Consider the following 23,961-nt stretch of genomic DNA (forward strand, 5'->3'; position numbering starts at 1 on the left):
AAGGGCGGCAACTAACCCAACCAGATTTTAAAGCACAGTACAAAGCCTCACTATTTAAATAATGTGATACTGGTGCATAAATAGCTCAGTGAAACAGAATGGAAAGTCCATAACTACATGTGGAAATCTAGTATATGATGAAGATGGCATCTCAATCACTGGGGTATAGATGGCCTTTTAAATAAATGGTCTTGAGATAACAGAATAACCTTTTGGAAAAAGATAAATTAGATCTCTCTCATGTACCATAGACAAGAATGGACTGAAGACGAAGCGGTAGGAGCACTAGAAGAAAACATGGGTGAATTCCTCCATAACCTGAATATAGAGAAAGGAGTCAAAACCTAGATGCAGTTAAAAATATGATTGATAGAATTTAAAACTCTTGCATGACAAAAAGTAAGTTCAAAAGACAAATGATAAACTGAGAGAAATATTTGTAAACTGAGAGAATATGTATTGCAGATAAAGGGCCAAAATACTGTAGAAAATGGTCAGGAGATATGAGTAGAGAACTCACCATAAAAAGGATAATTACCCTTAAACCTATCAAAAGATGTTCAACTTCATTCATGATAAGAGAAATGCAAATTAAAACTGTACTGAGATAACCATTTCTCACAATCAGATTGGCAAAAATTCAAAAGCTTGATAAATACTCAGTGAGGCCATGAGGCACCAGGCCCTGTCATACAGTACTGGTAAGAGGCTAGATGGTACAAGCCCCTGTGGAGGGGAATTTGGCAGTATTTAATAAAATTTACATATGCATTTACCCTTTCACCTAGAAGCAATCCCATTTCTAGGAATTTACCCTAATATTTTCAGTAGAACAAAAATACAGATGCATTAAGTTATTCATTACTGCATTACTTGTAATTACAAAATACTGGAAACTACATGCCCAAACGTAGGAGCTTTGTGGAATAAACTGTGGTTCATCTACATAACTGAGTACTGTGTAGCAGTTTAAAAGAAAAAAAAAAAAGGAGAAAAACCTTTATTAACTGATAGAAACCAGCTTCTAGGATATGTTTTTAAGAGAGAAGTATAAAAGTGTATAAAAGTATAAAAGAGTATCAAGGAGTATAGTAAAGAAAAGTACAAACGAGTATAAAAATAAAGTATAAAAGAGTATAGCTTCATTTTGTGTTTAAAAAAACGGGGGGGAGCAATTAAGAAAACATATATCTATTTATGTTGACAAAAAGGAACTCAGTAAGGATAAACCAGAAAACACTGAAATTAGTTACCTAGAATGGTTGGGAGGGGGAGGGAAAGATAGAGTGGAAGGAATATGGGAGGGGGGGTGACACTTAGAAAAGAGTGTGCTTTCTGTATACATTTGACTCTGGAAAAATATAATGGTCTACATTCAAAACTTAAATCAAGAAGAACAGAAAGAGGGGAAATAACTGACTGAAAGGAAGCTGAGATAAACTCGTTGTATTTCAAATGAATAACATCTACACTGAAAGGGGGATGGAGTGGGAGGCAAAAATCTAATTCAGGTAATTTATGGACAAAAGATATGTTTGACTGTATACCCTTAGGTGTGGTGGATGGCGGGAGACCACAGGAAACAAATCTTAAACTCGTACTTTTCTAGGTTTGTTTTTATAGTGATATGGGCAAGCAATTCTGAAACTTGTAGATGGATTATTGTTTGAGCAAATGAGTGATGTATTATTGGGAGCCAGAATTCTCATTGTGGAAGTGAGATGCAAACATGGAATTGAGGAAGGCAAAGAAGACCTAGTGGCAGTGATTGGAATTGGAGGTATAGGTGTGGACTCATAGGTTTCTAAAATACGGATAGGTATGTGGGTATGTACATATGTATATATATAAGCATACATTTCCTAGCTCACTTCTGTAGGGATCTAGAAGCAGTGACATCCTGGTAGCAGTGAGCACATATATTTTGATTTCTAGAACATTCCTTACTAAAAGGAACCATGCTTTCTTCAGAGAAATGGCTGATTTCAGGATTGGGGCAGGGAAAGTGTAAGATGTATGGAAGATCATGTGTTGCCAGAAAATAAGGAAGTGTTTTTTAAAAGGATGGGGTCATTTCATAAGTAGCTAGGTTGAAGGGGCTCTTACTGGCCAAATCTGGACAATTTGAGTGCCAGATAAATACAGTAATGAATTATAAACCATTGGATAGAAATCATAACCCATGGGTCCACACTGATAATATGTAGATAAGTAAAGAAATGGGAGAGAAGGGAGGGCATTTCAGCACAAAGATGAATGATAAATATAGAGGATACGTTGGAGTTGGAAACTTCATTTTACAACCATATTTATAGTAACTGGTTCAGGTAAGAATCATCAATAGATATGAAGTCTAGGTGGAAATCTGAATGAAGAGTGTCATACTTGCATGGTTTTAAAGTGGCTCTTTACAGATTATACTTCTGAATTGCAAGGGAATAAATAATAAGTATGCACTGGAGAAATGGGACAGTACCTTGACTGAATGATCAAAATGAATATCACCAATAAGGGGCAGATTGTCTGCATTGAGATGTGATAATCTGAAGGGTCCAACATCACTTATGTACTGTTTGGTCCAAGAGTGCATAATCTGCATCTAATAATGAGGAAACATTAGAGAAACCCCAAATGAGAAACACTCTGTTTTAAAAAGAGCTAAAAAAAAAAAATACAAACAACTGTGGGAGAAGATTAAAGAAACACAGGAACCAACTGAAAGATTACCCAATGACCAACACTGGAACAATTTGAGCAATAATAAATAAAATAGTATTGGATTATATTCAAAATATAAATATCCTTGAGTCTATAGTGATATAAATAAATCATGGAATAAATTGGAGAGGAGAGACAAATCTCCCATGCAGAAGAACTCTAAATCTACTCTGCCATCAAGGAAGTGGAGCATACCTCTGCACTCCATAAGTGTGGGCTGTGCACGGTGACTTCCTTCTATAGTACAGTGTGCAGCGTAGGGGAAATGTGTAGCTGTACAGTGCAGAAACCTGACAAACACCACCTTAGCCAGGTGAGCAAGGGTGACAACAGGGATAATAAGTCACTTCTTGATATGATATGATGAAAATGGCACTCTACATCTTTGGTCTTCCTCCCCAAAACACATAACTGCAGTTTAATTATCAGAAAAACAGCAAATAAGTCATAATTGAGGGACTTTTTACAAAATACCAGACTAGAATTCCTCAAAACTGTGTAAGGCCAGTAAAAACAAGAAAGTCTGAGAAAACTGTCACATCCAAGGGGAGCCTAGAAACATTACTACTAAATATAATGTGATATCCTGGATGGGATCCTGGAATAGGAAAGGGACATTAGATAAAAACTAAGGAAACTTTGTACACAAATATTGAGAGCCTCATTATTCATAATAGCCCCAAAGTGAAACTAATCCAAATGTCTATCAACTGATGAATAGATAAGCAAAATGTTGTATATCCATACAATGGAATATAACTCAGCCATAAAAATGGAGTTCTGATATATGTTGTAACACGGATGAACCTTGAAAGCGTTATGCTGAGTGAAAGAAGCCAGAAACAGAAGGCCACATATTACATGGTTCCACTTACATGGATTATCCAGAATAGGCAAGTCCATGGTGAAGGAAAGTTAGTGTAGTAGTTGCTGGGGGATTGGGCGTAGTGACTGCTTTTGGCCACTGGGTTTCTTTTTGGGGTAATGAAAATGTTCTGGACTTAGATATTGGTGATTGTTGCATAACCTTGCAAATGTGCTAAAAACCACTGAAATGTACATTTTAAAGTGGTGAATTTTATGGTATGTAAATTATATCTCAATTTCTTAAAACTAAGGAAATAGGAATAAAGTATGGAATTTAGTTCACCAGAAAAGGGAGGATGACTATACTCAAAATGTCAGTGTTATAAAAGACAGACTGGAAAACTTCCAGATTCATTGAGATTAGAGAGGTGTGATAACTAAAGCCAATGCATGATCCTTAACTGGATCCCATATGGTGGTGGGGAAAGGTTATAAAAGACATTATTTAGTCAATTGACAAAGTTGTACTAAGGATAATAGCTTAGATTAAAAGTATTTGATCAGTGTTAATTTAGTTTAACTACATTCTTAATTTTAGGACATACACAGATATTTGGAGATAAAGGGACATCGTATATGGAACTTGATCTCAGATTATTCAGAAAAAAATGTATGTGTGTATATATTGTATGCACCTACAGAGGAGGAGAGATACATGTGATAGAAGAGGTAAAAGGTTAGCAAATCAATGCAGACAAAGGGTGTACAAATATTTTGTATTCTTGGAAATTTGTTTTTCTGTAAGTTAAGGAACACAGCATTTGGAATAGTGTTAACAGGGATGTTCAACAGTGGGAACTCTTATTACTCTATATAAGAATGTAAATCTGTTCAAATACTTGGTAAAATAATTTGGAATATGACTTCAGTATTTGAAAAATAATAATTTGGCATTGTCTCTTTTTAGATAGATAGCCTGAAGAAATTCCTCTACATGTGCACCACAAACATGAAATAATGTGACAGGAACATTTTTAATAGCCAAAAAATTGGGGGGGCATTTTAATACAGCAGTGAAAATGAATAGACTAGAGCATGTATCAGTATTAACATCTATGCATCTCAGAAATAATGCTGAATGAAAAACAAGTCACTGAGGAGCATAACCAGAAACAATCCATTTATACAAAGAATTAAAACCAGACAGAAATAAGCAACACATTGTTTAGGGCTACGTACATATGTGAGACAGCTATGAAGAAAAACGAAAGAACTTGAGGGTTGGAGTGCGTGAGGGAGGAGGGAGTCTTGATCAGGGAAGGCACAAGGGGGAGTTGGAAAGTACTGGTGATCTGTTTCTTAAGCTTGTTGGTGTATAAACGAGTGTTTGTGTTTTCTGTATTTATGAAATACTCTGGTATGTGTATTTTTTAAAAGATTTTTAATTTTAAAACGTTTCAAAACGCAAAACCCTCCAAGGCAAATACTTTTAAATCATAAATCATTAAATGAGCAAAGCAAGTTATGAAATTGTGTATGAGTTTTTGTTAAGAAATTGCATATGCGTCTGTATCTTTGTGTTTATAGAAATAAGTCTGAGAAGAAAAACACAAAACTGTTGTTCCTTAGGAAGTAGGATTTCTAGAGAACTTCTGCATTATACTTCTTTGTATTTACTTATGTACTTTTGAGATCTGTGAGCATTTATCAGCCAGGCTCACATTTTGAGATTATATTTCTTTTGTCTTTACTGCTGTTGAATAAGGAGCTTAAAGGTAGGGTCCAAGTATTATACATACTTTTCTGTGTGTTTTTTTTTATCAGAAAAATAATAAAATAAATTCCATTTTAGAAAACATAATAAAACCAAAAAATTTAGAGGAAGGTCACTAGCAATGTTTAGAAGTCTTAACTGAGGAATGCAGGTTACAAAACAGTATTTTACATACTTAATATTAGTTCACTTAATATGTATATTCAGAATCTTAAAAAATCCTGGAATTAAAATGCTCCACTTGGGCTTCCCTGGTGGCACAGTGGTTGAGAATCCGCCTGCCGATGCAGGGGACACGGGTTCGTGCCCCGGTCCGGGAAGATCCCACATGCCCTGGAGTGGCTAGGCCCGTGAGCCATGGCCGCTGAGCCTGCGCGTCCGGAGCCTGTGCTCCGCAACGGGAGAGGCCACGACAGTAAGAGGCCCGCGTACCACAAAAAAAAAAAAAAAAAAAAAAAATAAAATAAAATAAAATGCTCCACCACTAACAATTATTATTTCTAGGTGGTATAATTTGCAGGTGGTTTTAATTTTCTTTGTATTTTCCTAATCTGCATGTATTGCATGTGGAAGTAGGAAAAATAAATTATGAGAGTATTCACCATTATTAAGGACTGAAGTTCTAAGATGTTTTCGGTAACATTATTCTTACCTTTGGGAGTAGTAGCTACTTACCTGAATGAGCAGCAGTAGGTACTAAGAGAAGAGAAGATAGCTCATCTCTACCCTTGTTACAGATGTGAGTTCAGTGGTACTCTTTCATCGGGTTGGCCAAAAAGTGCCTTTGGTTTATCTTTTTGAGCAAAGAACTGTTCCAGGTGCCTTTTACAGTCTTCCAGGGAATTGAAATTTTTTCCATTAAGAGAATTTTGTAAAGACCAAAATAAATGGAAATCCGAAGGTGCAATGTCTGGTGAATACAACCGATGAATCAGAACTTCCCAGCCAAGCTGTAACTGTTTTTGCCTTGTCATCAAAGAAACACGTGGTCTTGCATTTTCCTCATGGAAGATTATGCATTTACTGTTGACTAATTCTGGATGCTTTTCGTTGAGTGCTGCTTTCAGTTGGTCTGATTAGGAGCAGTACTTGTTGGAATTAATCATTTGGTTTTCTGGGAGGAGCTCGAAATAGAGGACTCCCTTCCAATCCCACCATATACACAACATCACCTTCTTTGCATGAAGACCGGCCTTTGTTGTGGTTGTTCATGGTTCATTTCGCTTGCCCCACAATCTCTTCCTTTCCACATTGTTGTATTGTTTCATTGCCTATCACTATCTGTTTTAAAAATGGAACGTTTGGGACTTCCCTGGTGGTGCAGTAGTTAAGAATCTGCCTGCCAGTGTAGGGGACATGGGTTCGAGCCCTGGTCTGGGAAGATCCCACATGCCACGGAGCAAGTAAGCCCATGCGCCACGACTACTGAGCCTGCACTTGAGCCCACAAGCCACAACTACTGAGCCCATGTGCCACAACCACTGAAGCCCGCACACCTAGAGCCCGTGCACCGCAACAAAGAGTAGCTCCCGCTCGCCGCAAGTAGAGAAAGCCTGCACGCAGCAACAAAGACCCGGTGCAGCCATAAATAAATAAACAAACAACAACAAAAAAAACCCGGAACGTTTTCATTACGTTTAAGTAGAGAATTGCATGCAGAAATATGGTCAAGAAGGTTTTGTTCGCTTAACTTATGTGGAACCCAAACATCACATAACCAAGCTGGTGCAAACTTTCACACTCGATTTGGATGTTTTGAGTATGTCATCCATCTCCCGCGTAGTATAACATTGATTGTTCTTCGTGTCTCAGTTTGATCCCTATCAACTTCAACTGGTCTTCCCGACAGTGGAGCATCATCCAGCAAGAAATCTCCAACACGAAACTTCTCAAACCACTTTTGACGTGTTTGATCAGTCACAGCACCTTCTCCATACACTGCACAAATCTTTTTTTTTTGCATTTCAGTTGCGTTTTTACCTTTCTTGAAATAATAAAGCATAATATGCCGAAAATGTTGCTTTTTTTTTCATCTTCAATATTAAAATGGCTACACAAAAATTTACCAATTTTGCTAAGTCTTTTTAAATGCACACTGTTAAGACAGCTGTCACATACAATCTAACAAAATTGTTTCGAATGAAGTTAAAGAAAACTAAGTTGCTGTTAGAGCCATCTCACGGAAAAAAGTGAACGAACCTTTTGGCCGACCCAGTAAATGGCTGCTTTATTCTTTGACAACTGCATTGATCACTTATCTAACTTCGTGTCTCCTTCAGGTGCTGCACTATCTGGCAGTACAGAAACCTGCAGACCTTGCTAGGCACCTGTTACCTTGTGTAATTCATGCAGCCATACTCAAGGTAAAGGAAGAAGGTAAATGTCTTATTTGATTAGTCATTAGTTCATTTCCAAAATAAAAGTAGATTTTGCCTAACTTATCTAATGATGGCTTTGATCTTTTTAAAAACAGAAAGTCTGGAAAACATTTCTTCAGTTAAGAAGATTATAAAGCAAATAATATCTCATTCCAGTAAAGTTTTGCACTTCCCCAATCCAGAAGACAAGAAATTGGAAGTAAGTCTGATCTTTCCAAGTGTTCTCCCCAGTTGGCAATAATTATTTTAAAGATACATTTTTAAAAGGCATTGCTTTTTTTTTTTGGCTGTCTTCCAATGTATGCCTCTCCCCTTTCACACTGTTAGGAAATCATCCATCAAATTACTAATGTAGAAGCTATAATTGCTAGAGCCCGCTCACTGAAAGCCAAGTTTGGAACTGAGAAATGTGAACAACAGGAGGAAAAGGAAGATCTTGAAAGGTAATTGCTGTCTAATTAACTCATTTTTATCTGCAATAGGAAAAGCCACCACTCTTTAGAAAATTTTTGTAAAATATTGAGAATCTTTTGTAGTGTTCCTCTATTTTTTGTAACAAGCATTGGCTAGAGACAGAGAAATATTTATCATAGGATTTGACCTCTCCTGTATCTCTGAGTATGTGCCACGTGTTTCCATTCCTCCCACTTTTAGAATGAAGGCTTCCAGGTCTCTCTGTCTAGAAGTGTCCTTGTTTGCTCTTGGAGTAGTTGCCTGTGGAGGAACTGGCTATTTACTCTTTGTTACTTGCAGGGCCCCAGAGCTTTGCTTTCCACTCTCACTGTTCCTTAACTACAGCAGAGGTGTTCTGAAACTATTTCTGCTGAATATTCCTAGTTTTTACACAAGATTTACTAAAGAGTTACTAAATCTTCTGAACAAGATTTGTGATAGCAAATGTGCATATCCTGTGTACTTTGTGAATGTATTTTGAAAGAGTGACCAGATGGCCTCTCCATGATGAGGCAAATGATTGGGTCAGTCTTTTCCTTCTTCCAAGATTTGGACCATTTCGAAGGGAGCCTGTCAGTGTGGGTCCCTGTCCATTTTTGCCTGAGGTACTTGAAAGGACGATGTTGTTTCAATAGGTGATAAAGTGTTTCCAAATTAGCTACTTGAGCAGCTTGAATTGTTATAACTAAAATTTTCATCAGTCTTTCCATGAGAAATGGCATTATTGAGGCTAAATAATTACTGTTATATGACAAGGCATTTGCTATAGCTTTTAACAAGTTCTTGTTTGAATATTATATCTTTTGTTGAAATTTTCGCCCAGCCTTCTTTGCTCTTGAAAATTCCTTCCTTTTTAATGAGAGAATATGCTCTAATCACAGGAATTGTTTCTAAGATAGCAGTATGAGTTAGTGAGCAGGTGGTGCAGAGTTGGTGGCTCTGTGCCTTCAACTCTCTTAGCTCCACCATACGTTGTCTGTGATATACTTGGAAGTAGAGTGTTTCCAGCACATAACGGCACAGCTTACAATTGAGACTTTGCCCAGCAAAACATGTATTTTAAGCGCGTGCACACACACACCCACACTCACACTCATACACCTTAAAAGAACAAAAATGAGAAATAAGGACCATTGCTTTGCTGTATAAATTAAACATGGTTTTTGTTGTTAAAAACATAAAAAATTTTTTAAATTTATGTAGCATCTTCTATAGTCTGAAAGAAATAGACTGAATATTTTTTTCTTACACTTTGACAGAGATGGGCTTTTAAAAAAATTTACAAAAACAGTTGAAAGGCAGTAAGATTGTTGTTCGAGTCGATTTTAATTCCAAATGTCGATATGTCCCATTAAAAAATTTCCACTCCAGCCTTGGTGTAGGGTTCGCCAGTATCATTTTGACGGTTTGTCCCTGAAATGAATCAGGATTGACCCAGTGTGAACTGAGCAGCTCGTTTTCTATCCTTTCATTACCTCTCTCTTCCAGGTTTGTGAGTTGCCTTTTGGAGCAACCTGAGGTGTTAGTTGTCGGTGCAGGAAGAGGACACGCTGGCAGCATCATTCACAAGCTGTTTGTGAATGCTCAGAGGGTATGTGAGATTCCTTATTGACTGTGTCATGATCTCTCCAGGCCTCTGCTCAGTAAGGTACTGTTTTGATTCTCACACATGGCCGATTCTACAGCTGCTAATAACAGCATTGGATTCAAACACTGAAGAAATAATGACTCTCAACAGTAACTTTTTAGTCTTTGAAATCCATCTGCTTTCTTACATGTTTAAATAAAATGATAAGTTTATTTTAGTACTTAAATTTCAAAAGTTAAAATGGCCTGAAATTCCTTGTTAACGAATCTAATAGGGACTTGTTTAGCAATGGCCAGTGCTGTGCTGTGGAAAAAATGTTTACTACTTTCAAATTAGAGTTTAGTTTTACCAGTTTTAATAGTACTGCATGTACTGCATGTACTGCAATGGATTCACAACTTAGCTTGGAGTTAGTAAATCGAACTGTTCTTATAATGGTGAAGAGATCTAACTTCAGAGGGTTCCTAAGAAGGAAGAGCAAGATTCAGATTTTTAGGACTATGGAAAACAGTCTTCAGCACAGAAAGAAAGCTCAGTTTGAGAACTTTCCTTTGTCATTACCTCTACTGATAAAAGTTTTAAAAATCATACAGTACCTCTGACATTCTAAAACTGTTAAGATTTGGATTTTTATGAGGATTGTATTCGTTATACTTTGGGTTGATTCTCTCTGTACTGATCTTGTTTACTGGTTAAGAGGCGCCTGATATTCCGTAGGTGATTCTCACATCAGGACTCATTAAAGATTCTGATAAAAGTATTTTGAAGTGTACTAAATACAGGGTGCCCCTTATGTAGCACTGTGATACTAGAATGGCCCAGTTTTGAAGGTATAATACTCACAGTCAAATGAGAAAAAGAATTTTCGTGGGTTTATACATGGAATAAAAACTTCATAATCTCCTTTGAGTCAGTCTGGAGTGCATCGAATATATGAATTTGAATTTGAATATATTGAATTTGAATATATTCAAAATCATAGCCAAATATACTGATAGGAATTTTAGCAAGAACTAAAACCTGAGGTTATTTATGGGGTGGTGCCCTAAATTTAAGGATTTCAAGTTAAAAACCAAGTATTTCCTTATAAATTAAAGTTCTAGAAAACAATAGATGCTTACTTTGATTTATTTTGTTTTTCTCTCTGGCATGAAACCAGAAGCAAGTCTGTTTTCACATCCTATGATATATTTGCCAGTTTACTAGCCAGCGCTTATAAGCACATTTCCTTGTTAATACCAGTATGAATTTTCCTTATACTGCAAAAGTTCTTTCCTCATTTTTTAAAACCTGTGTGTTAAGAGGATTTAAAATCTGAAGTATTTATAAAATATTTTTAATGCCAAGAGTAGAACACTCTCATTGTTCTAAATACGTAAGCAAAATTATTTTCCCCAATATGGAAATAACCTTTTTCCCTGAGATTGTAAGTAAAGTCTTACTGTAAAAATTTGGATAATACAGAGAATTATAATGAAAAATTAATGACACTGAAAAATTAATCACATTAATCTCACTACCCACTGGTGATCACTGTCAACATTTAACATCTAGTATATACAAATATATGTAAATTTTACAAAATAGGATTATATTACATAGTTTACTTTGTTCTTATTTTCCACTTAATGTAATTTTCTTTCTACATTAGTAAATATAAGAGTGTATCATCTTTTCACTGGCTCATTGTATAGCTAATCCCCTTTAATGGATACTGAAATTGTACATTCATCCCACATTATATAATTTTAAAATATTTTAAACTTTCAAACCTTGACGTGGATGTTTTTAGGGAATTGGCAGACTGTAATCCATATAACAAGCACCTGGTTGGTACATTTTTAAACTCACCTCTTAAATATCTGGCTAATTACTAGAAACCATTCAAATTTATTCACGTAGTTTTTCATAATTAACTGATACTTTATATCAATTCTATTAAATCAAGATTTTAACTTTTTTAAAGTTTTAAAATTTCACTGAAAATATTTTATAGCCTACAGTAATTTTACATATTTAGAACTTTTCCTTAAAATCATACATTTTAATAAACTTTCATCATGATTGTATGTGTCAGTGGTATATCCATATTTAAATGGAATTCAGCAAACAGACCACTGATTGGATTTTGCCTTAGTCTTTCTAAATTGAATAAGTCAGACATCTAGTCTTAAATTCATTGGATTATCTATTTTTCAAGACATGAGTACTTTTTTTAGTATCTTAATCTTCGGGAAAAGAGCTAGATTTTTGATGAATCATTTCCCCATTAAGTGACACTCTGTATGTTGCCTCGTGAGCCATCAGATACATGAGTAGTGAGATTTGTCTGCTCAGTTGGACGGCTAGGTGTGTTGTATGTGGTGTGTTTATGTCTTGATATTCTTTTGATAGGATTATGTTCCTTAATGTAGTGCATGCTGTCTCTGAAGTAATCTTGAAATCTCTTGTCTAGCTCTTTTTAAACCATCTAGCTTGTTTCCCTTTCATCACTGTTTCTTTTCTCACCCTTTCTCAAGCTGACTGAATCTTCTGATGAGGTAACAAAATAGCCTTTGTCCTTCATAGTTCCTTGTTCCTTCCCATCCCTCTAACTTCATAAGGTCATTAAGACCAACCACCTCTTTAACAGTCTGGGTTTGGCATACCTTTCTTGCTGGTGTTTAGTGTAACATGATTTCATATTTCCATTGCCAAAACAATTATTTTTTTCCAAATTGATGATATTGTGAAAGAAACATAGTGATCAGAGTTAAAATGAAAGCTCTAGTTGAGTATGTATTTTATGCAATTTTAATGAAAAAATAGATGCCTTTAATATTGAGAACTTCACTTTTGTGGCCACTGCTACATTTCATGGACCTCTGTCACTTCCACATTACATTAGTCACCCACCCAGCAAACAAAACCAGTGTCCTCAGTTTTAATTTGACAAATGAACCTTAAAAAGAATTGAAAGAATCGATAAAAACATCATCTTTCCAGACTCTGGAGAGCAGCAGTTCCTTACTGGACTGAGGACATCAGACTTGGACTTGGGTCATTGCTAGAAGAAATGTATAGAAACCAGAACAGCTCCATTGTCCCTCTTCATCAGATGTCTGAATATGGCCCTCACTTTCCAAAGCAGATTGCCTGTCATTATCTTCTGTCTGTGTCACCAGTTTATTTGTAATCTCTGGCTGCTCATGCAGTGTTTCAAGCTTCTTGCATTTTCTGTGTTGTGATTTTTTTGAGCAATCATAACATAACTGACTGCATTACTGAGTAATGTAGAACATTTTTATGTATTTATCATGCTTATTCATCTGTCCTTCAAAATGATGTGAGTTTAGCATTCAGCCTGCTCTTGAACTAGCATGTGATTCTCTTCAAGGCTGCAGCCATGGCTCCGCCGGAGGAAGATCTGAAGAGGATGGTCCCCCCAGAAGAGAGGAGGCAGAACCTGGCGGCAGACTTCCCACCCGCCGCGGGCCGGGAGCTCATTCTGCGCACGACCGTGCCCCGCCCCGCTCCCTACTCCCGGGCTCTGCCTCAGCGCATGTACAGTGTCCTCACCAAAGAGGATTTCAGACTTGCAGGTGCCTTTTCATCAGATACCTCTTTCTTCTAATCCTTCTAGAGTTCCCTCATTTGTGGCTTCACAGACAGTGCTAACGCCTTCTGTGGGAAGGAGGTTGTGCCAGTCAGAACCTGAGAGGCCATGACGAGGACCTGTCCAGTTTGGTGATCAAGAATCATACCAGTATCTGAGAGACTTTCCACTGGGCTCTCTAGGGTCTTGTGGGGGCAGAGGAATGGGCTTCAGCTATTTAAAGGTTTCTTCCCCAAAGAGACAGCCCTTGTTGTTTGGGGGGTTGTGGGGGGACCTAAACAACAGCAGGAGTTCCGTGTACTCCCTCCAGCAGGATTGTGTTCATTTCTTCTTTTCCGTGACTATCCCTTAGGCTATTGCCCTGCATTCATAGTCTCTGTAAACGCTTATTATATTTATTAGTATCAAGTATGCAAAGTAGAGTACCAGTTAACTCAGATTTCTGGATATTTTGGTGGTAGCTTCTTACTCCCAGAATCTATTTTTAAAATACTAAATGACATTCTGTTTATTCAATCACCTGGTGGCCATCTTTACTGTACTAATTGACTTTTGATGAGCATTTTGACTATTCTAGGAGAAGGCCTAGAATTTCACAGTCTATGTGTTTTTCCATGTAACTGTGACTTAAATGTATTCCTTCCGATAAAAAAAACTATATATTAAATGTCACTGCAAATTAGTTTTTATATCTCTCATAAGGTTTTTTTCTCTGACTTGTTTTGTCTTTGGTTGCCCTGGAAGATATCACCCTGCAGATCGTTGTTCTCTCTCTTGCTGTACGACATGCATTCCTTTTTTTGTGGTTGCTTGCAGTATTTAATGAAGCAGAGATGAGCACATGCTAAAAATATAGCCTCTGAACATAGAGATTATCGTGCAGTTAGTATAATTTGGCATATGTGCTAATGTAATGAATAGAAGATTACTTCAGTGAACTATTTTGCTTTTGTATTATAGTTAAAATGAAAATAATCGATGGGGGATGTGTAGCACCCAGCATAAGGATAACAACAACATATTTCTAGTTATGTGACGATCAAGATTTATCAAGTCTGTGTTGTTATATGGCCTCTGTTCAGTAATCTTGAATCTATTTTTAGGCGTAAAATTCCCACTTTAATCCAAAGTAAAAAATGATTATACTGAAGCATAGACCTTGCCTATGTAACTTTAAAGAATTAATAGAGCTCTGTAAACCCTATGTTGTATTATTTTTGTTTAAAAAATGTAAATGTGTGTGTACATATATGTATATATATGCATATATATATATGTATGTATGAAGTATAGGAGGCTCTTGCTGATTAGCTCCTGGCCTTCACAGCGCTCTTCTCTGAGATGCTGGATTTGACCGCTGCTGGTAAACCACGCAGTGCGGCCTGAGGACTGAGCGCAGTACCAAGGAGAAACATACCTTTCAAGGACAGCGTTTGTCTGCTTTCTAATGAGGAAGTTAATAGCAAAAAAACATTTTTCAAAGAGAGGTTGAACTTTAAAAAGGCGTTGTGAATCTAATAAAAGGGAAGGTGTTTCTTTCTCTGGCTAATTTTCTCTTCTTTTCTCCCCTCCAGTGGGCATTTTGTTCTTATTTCAGTTAGTTTTATGCTGTCTCAGATTTTCCTAAATATTTGCAGCCTGCTGAGTCTTGCAGGGATCTCAGGAACTCTTTATGCCTTTTTGAATGACATTATCCCATTTAACTTTTATTATAGTTATGTGCTTGTTGATTTTAAGATATTTTTAAGTACCTACTTCGTATCAGGTACTGTACTAGGCAATGAAGGTAAAACAAACCGAACATACTCCCTCCTTTCACCTTCCCATCAGGTGGGGAAGACTGAGGTAACACTGCTATAAAATGGAGAGTGCAGTCAACTCGACGGTGTGAACTGGAGGTCCAATGTTTATTTAGTAATTCATTCATTTGTTGGTGGTGGAGACTAATACACGCAGTAATAGTGAATATAGGACTTCCCTGGTGGTGCAGTGGTTAAGAAGCCGCCTGCCAACGCAGGGGAAATGGGTTTGAGCCCTGGTCCGGGAAGATCCCACATGCTGTAGAGCAGCTAAGCCTGTGCACCACGACTACTGAGCCTGCGCTCTACAGCCCACGTGCTGCAACTACTGAGCCCACGTGCCTAGAGCCTGTGCTGTGCAGCAAAGAGAAGCCACCTCAATGAGAAGCCTGCGCACCACAACAAAGTAGCCCCCGCTCACCTCAGCTAGAGAAAGCCCGCGCGCAGCAACGAAGATCCAACACAGCCAAAAGTAAATAAATAAATAAATTTATGTTTTTAAAAATAGTGAATATGAGGGGTTTATGGAAGAGGTTTTTCAGTCAGGCTTTAGGGATCAGGGAAATCTTTCTAGAGGAGGTGATTTCTAGATTGAGAGCAGGAGGTAAGTAGGAGCTGAGGTGGGAAGTATGGAAAATTGCTTGCAAAGAAGAACTACAGTTATTTCCCCATCCCTGTACGCTTGCCCTAACTGTGATTGTGCCGCTGCTCCCATGAAGTGGAGTTTATTTTTCCAGCCCTTCAATCTGGACTTAGCTGTGTCTTTCTTTGGTCAATGGGGTGTTAGCAAGTGTGACACAGGCAGAGACTTGAAAAGTATTTGCACGTTGAGGCTTGCCTTCTCTCCCTCCTGGGAACTGTGAGACGTGCAAAGAAGCCTGCAGAAGAAAGAGAGAGTTGGGGTGGTCTGTTATGCTGCAAAAACGAACTGATACAGGAGGGTGTAGGAAGATTGTTACGAGTAGAGAACACAGAATGTACCAAAAACTCAGGAGCAAAGGAAAATGTATCTTTGGAGAATAGCCAGCATTTCAGTTTGTCTGGGTGAGGTACCCAGAGTAGAAAGAGGCAAGATGTGAAGATGGTGAGGTCACTGTGGTGAGATGAGGAAGTTCTGGGTAAACCACAGCAAAGAAGTTCAGGCTGTGTCTTTGGGGCACTGGTGAGTCAAGAGTTTGAAGCAAGGGAGTGACGTGGTGGGTTTTAGACCACACTAAATGGATTGGAGAGGCTGAGAAGTATTTACACGTCCCAGATCTGGTACTAAATTGGAAAGTAGCAATTATATCGTCACTGGTTTTTTCCCCCTCCTTTGTGCTTTGTAACATGTTACAGAGAGCCTGACAAGTGCTTGTGGAACCAACAGGAAGTGTCCTCACATGGGCCCTCCCACGTAATGTGTCCCTATACCAACATAGTAATCCAGATTTTTCTTCAGGATGGGATTTTTAGAACTCTCCAAGCATTTATTTTTATATTCCATTCACTAGTTCAGCAGACGTTTATTGAATGCTAGCTATGTGCCAGGTACTGTCCTAGGCGATGGGGATACAGCAGTGAACAGGACAGGTAAAAGGCCCTCATGGCGTTTACATCAAGGGATAAGTATGATCAAATTACCTGAGTGGGGGGAGAGTGGTTTATGCACAGGTGATAAGGGAAGGCCTGTGAGGCAGTGACATTGAGCAGAGACCTGAATGAAGTGAGGGAGCCAGCTTTGTGGGCGCCTGGGAGATGACCCCAGACGGGATAGAAAAAGGAAGAGGTATGAGTAAATGTGGTATGTCGGAGATGCCGAGAAAAGGTCAGAGTGGCCAGGGAGTAGAGTAGGGGAGGGAAAAGGGTGAAGAAAAGAAAGTTGGGCAAATGTGCAAAGACCAGACAGATCACACTAAACATTAGGAGTTGGGATTTGTGTTCTTGATTGAAAGGGAAAGCCAGTGGAGAATTTTGAAGGGGGCGGGCGGGTGGGGCATGGTGTCATGATCTGAGATTTGGAAACTCTTCACTCTGGCTGCTGTGTGGAGAATACACTGCAGAGACAGGGGTGCAAGTAGTGAAACTAGTAGGAGTGTTGATGGTTTGCACTGGAGTGGTAGCAGTGGAGGGGGTAAAAGGTGATCAGATTTGGCGCACGTTTTGGAAGCAGAATGCACAGAATATGCTGACGGAATTACTGAGGGTATGAGAAAGAGTCGAGGGTGAGTTGGAAGTTCGGGGCCTGAGTAACTGAGTGATGCTGTTACATACTGAGATGGGGAAGGCTGAGGGAAGAGCAGGTTTGTGGGGAGGATGGGAATAAAGATTTGGAGTTAGGACATGCTAACTCTGAGCTAACAATTAGGTCTGCCTAGGGTAGCCAGCATCTGGGGTGGCTGCAGTGGCTCCTTGCCTCCTCCCTCCTGGTATTCACACCCTTGTGTAGTCTCCACCCTAAAATTGTATCGAGCTGGGCTTTGTGGTGAACAGAACACGGAAAAAGTGTTGGTGTGTCACTTCCAAGATTAGGCTAGGAAAGACATCAGTCTCAGAGTGGCTTTCTCTCTCCGATCACTCACTCTGGGGGAAGTCTACTTCCAGGTCACAAACAACCCTAGGGAGAGGCCCACATCCTGAGGAGTGGGGGCTGCTGCCAGAAGCCATGTGAGCTTGGGGAGTGGATTCTCTCCAGTCTCAGAAGACTGCAGCCTCCTGAGGGACCTTGCACCAGAACTGCCAGACTAAGCTGCTCGTGGTTTGCCGACCCTCAGAAACCCTGAGAGAATGTTTGTTATTTTAAGCTTTTGAATTTGGGGGCCATTTGTTATACAGCAATAGGTGTCTAATACAGTTAGAAGTGATTGTGTAAGTTTGAAGTTTAAGGAAAAGGTTAGGGCTTGTGCTACAAATTGGGAAATTTAGATACAGGCAGCACTTAAGCCATAGGACAGTATGAGACCACTCAGAAGTGAACACAATGCAAAGAGATGGTCTGGGAATTGAACCAGATATCAGGAAGAGGAGGAGGATGGCCAGAGGACACGGAGAAGGAGTAACCACTGATGTAGAAGGAAAACCAGAAGTGTGATGTTCTAGAAGCCAAGGGAAAAAAAAAATTGAAGGAGGGAGTTGATCAACTGGGTCAGATGCCACTGAGACACTGAGTAAGATGTGGCCTAAGCACTGACTGGTGCATACCTGTGTTTGCAGAGTAACAAATGCAATCAGAGAGGTAATACAATTCTTACTGGGAAAGAACAGAGGTGACCACTGGGAGGGAAGATTCGTGTCCCCTCCAACCAGTGGGTGCACTTAACACTTCCGCCCTAAACCAGTGGGGTTTTGGTTACTGTGTACTCTTCCTTGCCAGAAACTGGAGGACGGGTAGGCACAGGAGGGTAGGATGAGGAAGAGGGCAAGAGCATGAAGCCAGTTCATTCTGTTTCAAGCCAACTGTAACCCGCTCTTGCTGCCTGTGCCTTTCTTCTGGGCATGCAGGGTAATGGATAGGACTTGGCATTCAGCTAACAGTGAACGAATGAATGTATCTCAGTGGCAAAACTGTTGTGTTTGAACCTTCTCAACTCAATTTCTTTGTCACTGGGCACCATAAAACCAGAGTGTTGCAGGTTATTAGCTCCTGAAAGCCAAAGGCTGCTGCCAGCATTTCTCTAGCTCTGAGAAGTGGAGCTTGGCATCAGCCTGTGAAAGTGGGCTGGCCTAATTCTTGAAGTACAAAATAAAGCTAGTTCATATTAACACAACTTCTTTGCCAGCAGTTTTTCCCCTGGGAGCTTGTGATGTCTGATTGGTGGTCGTGGATAAATTTCCCCAATGAAGGCTGGCCTACTGCAGGGATCACTCCTGGGCTGAGCTTACCTGCCAAGGAAGGCAGCTGGACCGAAGGCCCCTACTTGGCCCCTACCTGGAGAGGACAGGAATGTGGCTCAGTCTCTGATTGGGTCTCTGGGGCCGTGCCCCTCTCGTCCCCTCCCCAAGGCCAACCTCGGCAGTGCCTGGCGGAGATCTTAATGCCGACTCAGAGGCACATTTCCCTCTGCTGCGTTGCAGCTGAGTGAGCCTCTCAAAGGAATGTACATATCTGCCCTATCAGGTTGGAAAAAAAAAAGCTGGATTTTTTTTTTCATGCAAAACCATGATAGAATGTTTATTTTTTGTTTAAGTTTGCAGGTTTGTCTCCATCATTATCCCAGAATAAGGTAGACGAATGGCCTGTGAGGGAGCCATGTGCAGGCTGGGCCGGCTGGTGCTGCAGATGCTGTTAGTTGGGTTCAAAGCTGGTGAGTTGACCGTCTGTAGTACTGAGCAGGCCTGTGATAAAAAGTATTTCCCAGGAGAGAAAAAGAGAATTCGCCACTGTAGTAGTTTCCTAAGGCTGTGGTAACAAAGTATCACAACCTGGGTGGCATAAAAATGGCAGAAATTTATTGTCTCAGTTCTGGAGGCTCCAAGTTGGAAATCAAGGTGTTGGCAGGACGGTGCTCCCCCTGAAGCATGTAGGGAAGGAGCCTTCCTTGCCTGTTTCTAGCTGCCAGTGGTTGCTGGCATCCTTGTTCCTTGGCTTCCAGGTGTATAGCTTTTGTCTCTGCCTCTGTCATCACATGGCAGAGTGTCCCTCCACCCCACCGTGAGTCTGTGTCTGTATTTTTTGACACCAGCCATCCTGGTCCAGTATGACCTCATCTGAACTAGTCACATCTGCAGTGACCTTATTTCCAAACAAGGTCACGGTCTGAAGTACTGGGGTTAGGACTTCAACATATCTTACTTTTTTAGATGGGCACTGGGGTCACAGTTTAACCCCTAAAAGCATCGTTCAAAAGCCATCCAGATGGATGCATGCCCCTCTAGTTGCTGGTAGGCCCTGGACCTGATGGCAGAAGCACAGGCCTGGCTCAGGAGAGATCAAATCCCAGCTTTTATCAGCCACAAGACGCCAAACCTGTTTCTCTGCAAGATGGGGTGTTACAAATACTAAACAAGATAATATCTGAAAAGTGCCCAGCATGCTCCAGGTACTTAGCTGTACTAAGTGGCCCAGCTGTGGACGAATGACCACTTAGCTGTTGGCTACAGGCTCTGGTTTTCACGTGATGACACGTCCAGCAGCTGGGTGTTCGTAGAGATGACGCAACAAGAGAGGGACTTCTAAATCTCCTACCCTCTCATCAAACGAGTGGTTTTCTTTTGATTCCTTTCCCCCTCCTTGGCTCCTGGCTCCGTGGAGGAAGTTACAGTTAAAGGCTGAGTAGACTTTATCGAGGCGGAGGGCTGGGGCAGGAACCTGGGCAGAGTCCTGGCTCGTTCCAGGCTGCAGGCTTATCTGCAGCAGCCCCCAGCCCCGATGCCGGTGTGGCCAGAGCAGAGAGGGGAAGCGGCGGCCGGTTCAGCACCTCACATGCCCCTTTGGGGAGTTTGGAGCTTGTTGAGGGAGAACAGAGAAGCTCTGGACGGTTTTCAGTGGAGGAACAGGGGCGCGAGACAAGACTCACCCGTGAGGTACTAGAGTGGTCGCCATGGTGATCGCCACACGAGATAGCAGTGGCCTTGACCATGGGAGTGGTGAGGGGGTGAGAGATTCAGCAAGTGACACTGGCAGGACTTGGAGAAGCCCGGGCGGTGGGCAGTGAAAGCCGGGGTGAGTCTGGATGCCCTGCTCTGACCCCTGAGGGGCAGCAGCTCTGCTGGGAGAGGGACCCGTGGCTAGTAACCAGCCACCTGCCGGCACGACAGCCTCCAGCGAGGGTAGCCGGCTGGGCGCTCCAGTGCGACCTGCACCCTGTCTGTCACCTGACACAGGATGGGCTGCAGTCTCGCGAGGGAGCTCAGTGCTCCCAGCATCCGGGAGCCCCAGTCTTACCGCTGGCTGATGGCGGGGGAGGGAGTGTTCACTGCGCGACTTACCTTTTCTTGAGCGGCCTCCGCTACAAACGCTTGTCAGGACGCTGACCTGGGCTCCCTCCGTAGTCACATATGACTAATCAGTGATGTGTCATGTGGATCAGAACTTTCCTCAAGTTCTTCAGCCATTTGACAGTTTGAGTAAATAATGACTTGTCAGTGCTATTTATTCACATTCCTCTTTCTCAGGCCTGTTTTTGGCCCAGAACACTCTTTATTTTTGTCCGTGTTACATAATGAGGGAACAGCATTCTTAGTAACCCACTGTCACTCCTGTGTTATCTTGCCTACATGAAAAAAGGAAATATTTTTAGAGTGTGAATTTCCCAAACGTCCTCTACTATTCTGGGGCTGAAGGCATAACGTCATGGTGGGAGGGTGGCGTGGGGAGAGGGCCCAGTCGTCTCCTCTTTGGCCGGGGCTGACCCCTGGGCCTCAGGAGCTGGCTGGACATCCTGCCTGCCCCATCCTGCCCCGGCTAAGTGGCAGAGGCTCCTCTCTGCCTAGGGTTTTACGTGTTCAGCAGCGGATTCAGGAGCCTAGGAATAATATTAATGGATATTCTTCATTTCTATTGATTCAGGATATTCAAAAGAGTGGTCGGTCCACAAAAAAAAAAAAAATTTAAAAAGGGCTTCCCTGGTGGCGCAGTGGTTGAGAATCCGCCTGCCGATGCAGGGGACGCAGGTTCGTGCCCCGGTCCGGGAAGATCCCACGTGCCACTGAGCGGCTAGGTCCGTGATCCATGGCTGCTGAGCCTGCGCGTCCGGAGCCTGTGCTCCGCAATGGGAGAGGCCACAACAGTGAGAGGCCCGCCTACCACAAAAAAAAAAAAAAAAAAAGAGTGGTCGGGGGTGGGTAATGACCACAAGCAGTGAACCCCACTTCTTAAGTACACAAGTGACAGGCTCATCCCCTATGTGGGGGGTGCCTGTCAAACCGGGGAGGCAAAAGTGCCTTGGATAAGTTTGAAAAGCTCCTTCCTGGCCGGCCATTGGGAGGCTTCCCTGAAATGGGTGTGATGGGGCCAGTGAAGTCCCGACAGGATGGGCTCGGCTGAGCCAAAGAACGTCTATAAAAGCAAATCTGGGGGCGCAGTGGTTAAGAATCCACCTGCTGATGCAGGGGACACGGGTTCGAGCCCTGGTCCAGGAAGATCCCACATGCCATGGAGCAACTAAGCCCGTGTGCCACAACTACTGAGCCTGCGCTCTAGAGCCCACAAGCCACAACTACTGAGCCTGTGAGCCACAACTGCTGAAGCCTGCGTGCCTAGAGCCCGTGCTCCACAACGAGAAGCCACTGCAATGAGAAGCCCACGCACTGCAACACAGATTAGCCCCCGTCGCCGCAACTAGAGAAGAGCCCACACGCAGCAATGAAGACCCAACACAGCAAAAAAAAATTGTCCAAAGAGCCTGGGCGTTTCAGGTCTTGCCAATCTGGCTGGAGAGCCAGACATGTTTCCTTCCTGTGTTTATGGGATTCCCCAACAGCATCCTGGTTGAAAACCACTTCTGGAAGCTGGTGCACAACCACCTGTGAGGAAAGTTGACCCACCTCTAGGCTGGGAGGAGTCGAGACGGACCTCCCTGGGATGTAATGGGAACAGTTCACCCAGCAAGTCCTGTGAGAGAGTAAGGAAACAGGGGACCCTCACCACTGAGAAGTCATCTGAAACCTTTGCAAATGGCCACCTTATACGTGATCTTAGGGCAGATCATCTCCCACAGTTAAATAAGCTACTCCAGAGTTTCTCAAACATGAACAATGTACGGTGCCTCTTAAAGGACCAGCTTCTTGCAGACCCCGGCATTTGCCTTTGGCTCACTTAGCTGCACTGTGATAGTAATCTCAACTGGGGACGTAGGCACCCCAATCTTCAGAGGAGCCAGAATAGCTGGTAGTCATTGCTTAGATTATCACTGAAATGAAAAAACACTTTTGAAAGGATCAGAGAACTCAAAGACCCCAGAGACTACATTCTCAGACCCTGCGGTGGAAGAAAGGCCTGTGCAACCTGTGGGAAGTGGCAGAGAGCCGCTTCCCGGTGGAAACACAGCACATTAGCTTAATACTCACAGTCCTATGAAAAATGAGCAACACCCAGCTGAAACTATACATCCTCTCCACGTGTTTACTGCACACAAGATGTTCCTGGCCTGAAGAAGTATACTTGGGCCCAGGGTGCAGGTGTTCTCCTAGCCCTCCTCCCACCTCTGTGGAGAGGACAGTTCTAGGTTTGTCTATGACCATCGTACGTACTCTCAGGGTTAGTGATGGGAGGAGCTGTGCAGGTGGAAGCAGCTAGTCTGTGAGAGCTGAAGGGCTTGGCCAGATGCACGGGAAGGTCAAAGGTTCAGTCCACATGCTTGTCTCGGGTGCAGCATGAGATAGCCATGACGTGTGGTCACTAGGCTGACGCACAGATTTGAATCATTACTGGAAATAAGGCGGCTAGTGGGTGACTCTAGCTGACCACCCAGCGTCTGCCTCTCCCTCTGTGTTCACGTAGGTTCCGTGAGAAAAACTGGCTCTGTAAAGAAAGAAAGCTAGAGAGGGAAGAGATTTAGTAAAAGGGTGACTGGATGTTTGTGTCCCCCTGGAATTCATATGTTGAAATCCTCATCCCCAGTGTCATGGTATTAAGAGGTAGGGTCCTTTGGAAGGTGATTAGGTCATGAGGGTGGAACCCTAACAAATAGGATTAGTGTTCTTATAAAAGAGACCCCAAAGAGCTCTCTTCTTCTTCCTGCTGTATAAGGACACAGTGAAAAGTCAGCAGATGGTGTCCCAAAAGAGGGCCTTCACTCTAACTTGGCCATCCTGGCACCATGATCTCAGATTTCCAGCCTCCGGAACCATGAGAAATAGATTTCTCTTGATAAGCCACCCAGTTTAGGTATTTTGTTATAGCAGCTTGAGCTAAGACAGGCTGGCTTTAAATT

At 41.6% G+C, this 23,961-nt stretch overlaps 1 protein-coding gene across 8 annotated transcripts in view; it reads left to right on the forward strand.

Annotated features, from left to right (window-relative positions):
• The window catches only part of RAB3GAP1 (RAB3 GTPase activating protein catalytic subunit 1), a 132,735-nt gene extending 117,878 nt beyond the window's left edge, over nucleotides 1-14,857 (forward strand). For 3 of the 8 annotated variants that reach the window (XM_067025928.1, XM_067025932.1, XM_067025930.1), the window contains 6 exons: nucleotides 7,579-7,675; nucleotides 7,773-7,876; nucleotides 8,005-8,120; nucleotides 9,619-9,721; nucleotides 12,238-12,258; nucleotides 13,095-14,857. In XM_067025928.1, coding sequence (XP_066882029.1) covers nucleotides 7,579-7,675; nucleotides 7,773-7,876; nucleotides 8,005-8,120; nucleotides 9,619-9,721; nucleotides 12,238-12,258; nucleotides 13,095-13,331 — 678 coding nt within the window. In that variant the 3' untranslated portion in view covers nucleotides 13,332-14,857. Of the gene's footprint in view, nucleotides 1-7,578; nucleotides 7,676-7,772; nucleotides 7,877-8,004; nucleotides 8,121-9,618; nucleotides 9,722-12,237; nucleotides 12,259-13,076 lie in introns of all 8 variants that reach the window. The other 5 variants (XM_059053676.2, XM_067025934.1, XM_067025929.1 and 2 more) reach the window with 3 other exon arrangements.
• Nucleotides 14,858-23,961: the final 9,104 nt, after the last annotated feature.

The sequence above is a fragment of the Kogia breviceps genome, chromosome 2 (genome assembly GCF_026419965.1).
Source record: "Kogia breviceps isolate mKogBre1 chromosome 2, mKogBre1 haplotype 1, whole genome shotgun sequence".
In the NCBI taxonomy this organism is placed as follows: Eukaryota; Metazoa; Chordata; class Mammalia; order Artiodactyla; family Physeteridae; genus Kogia; species Kogia breviceps.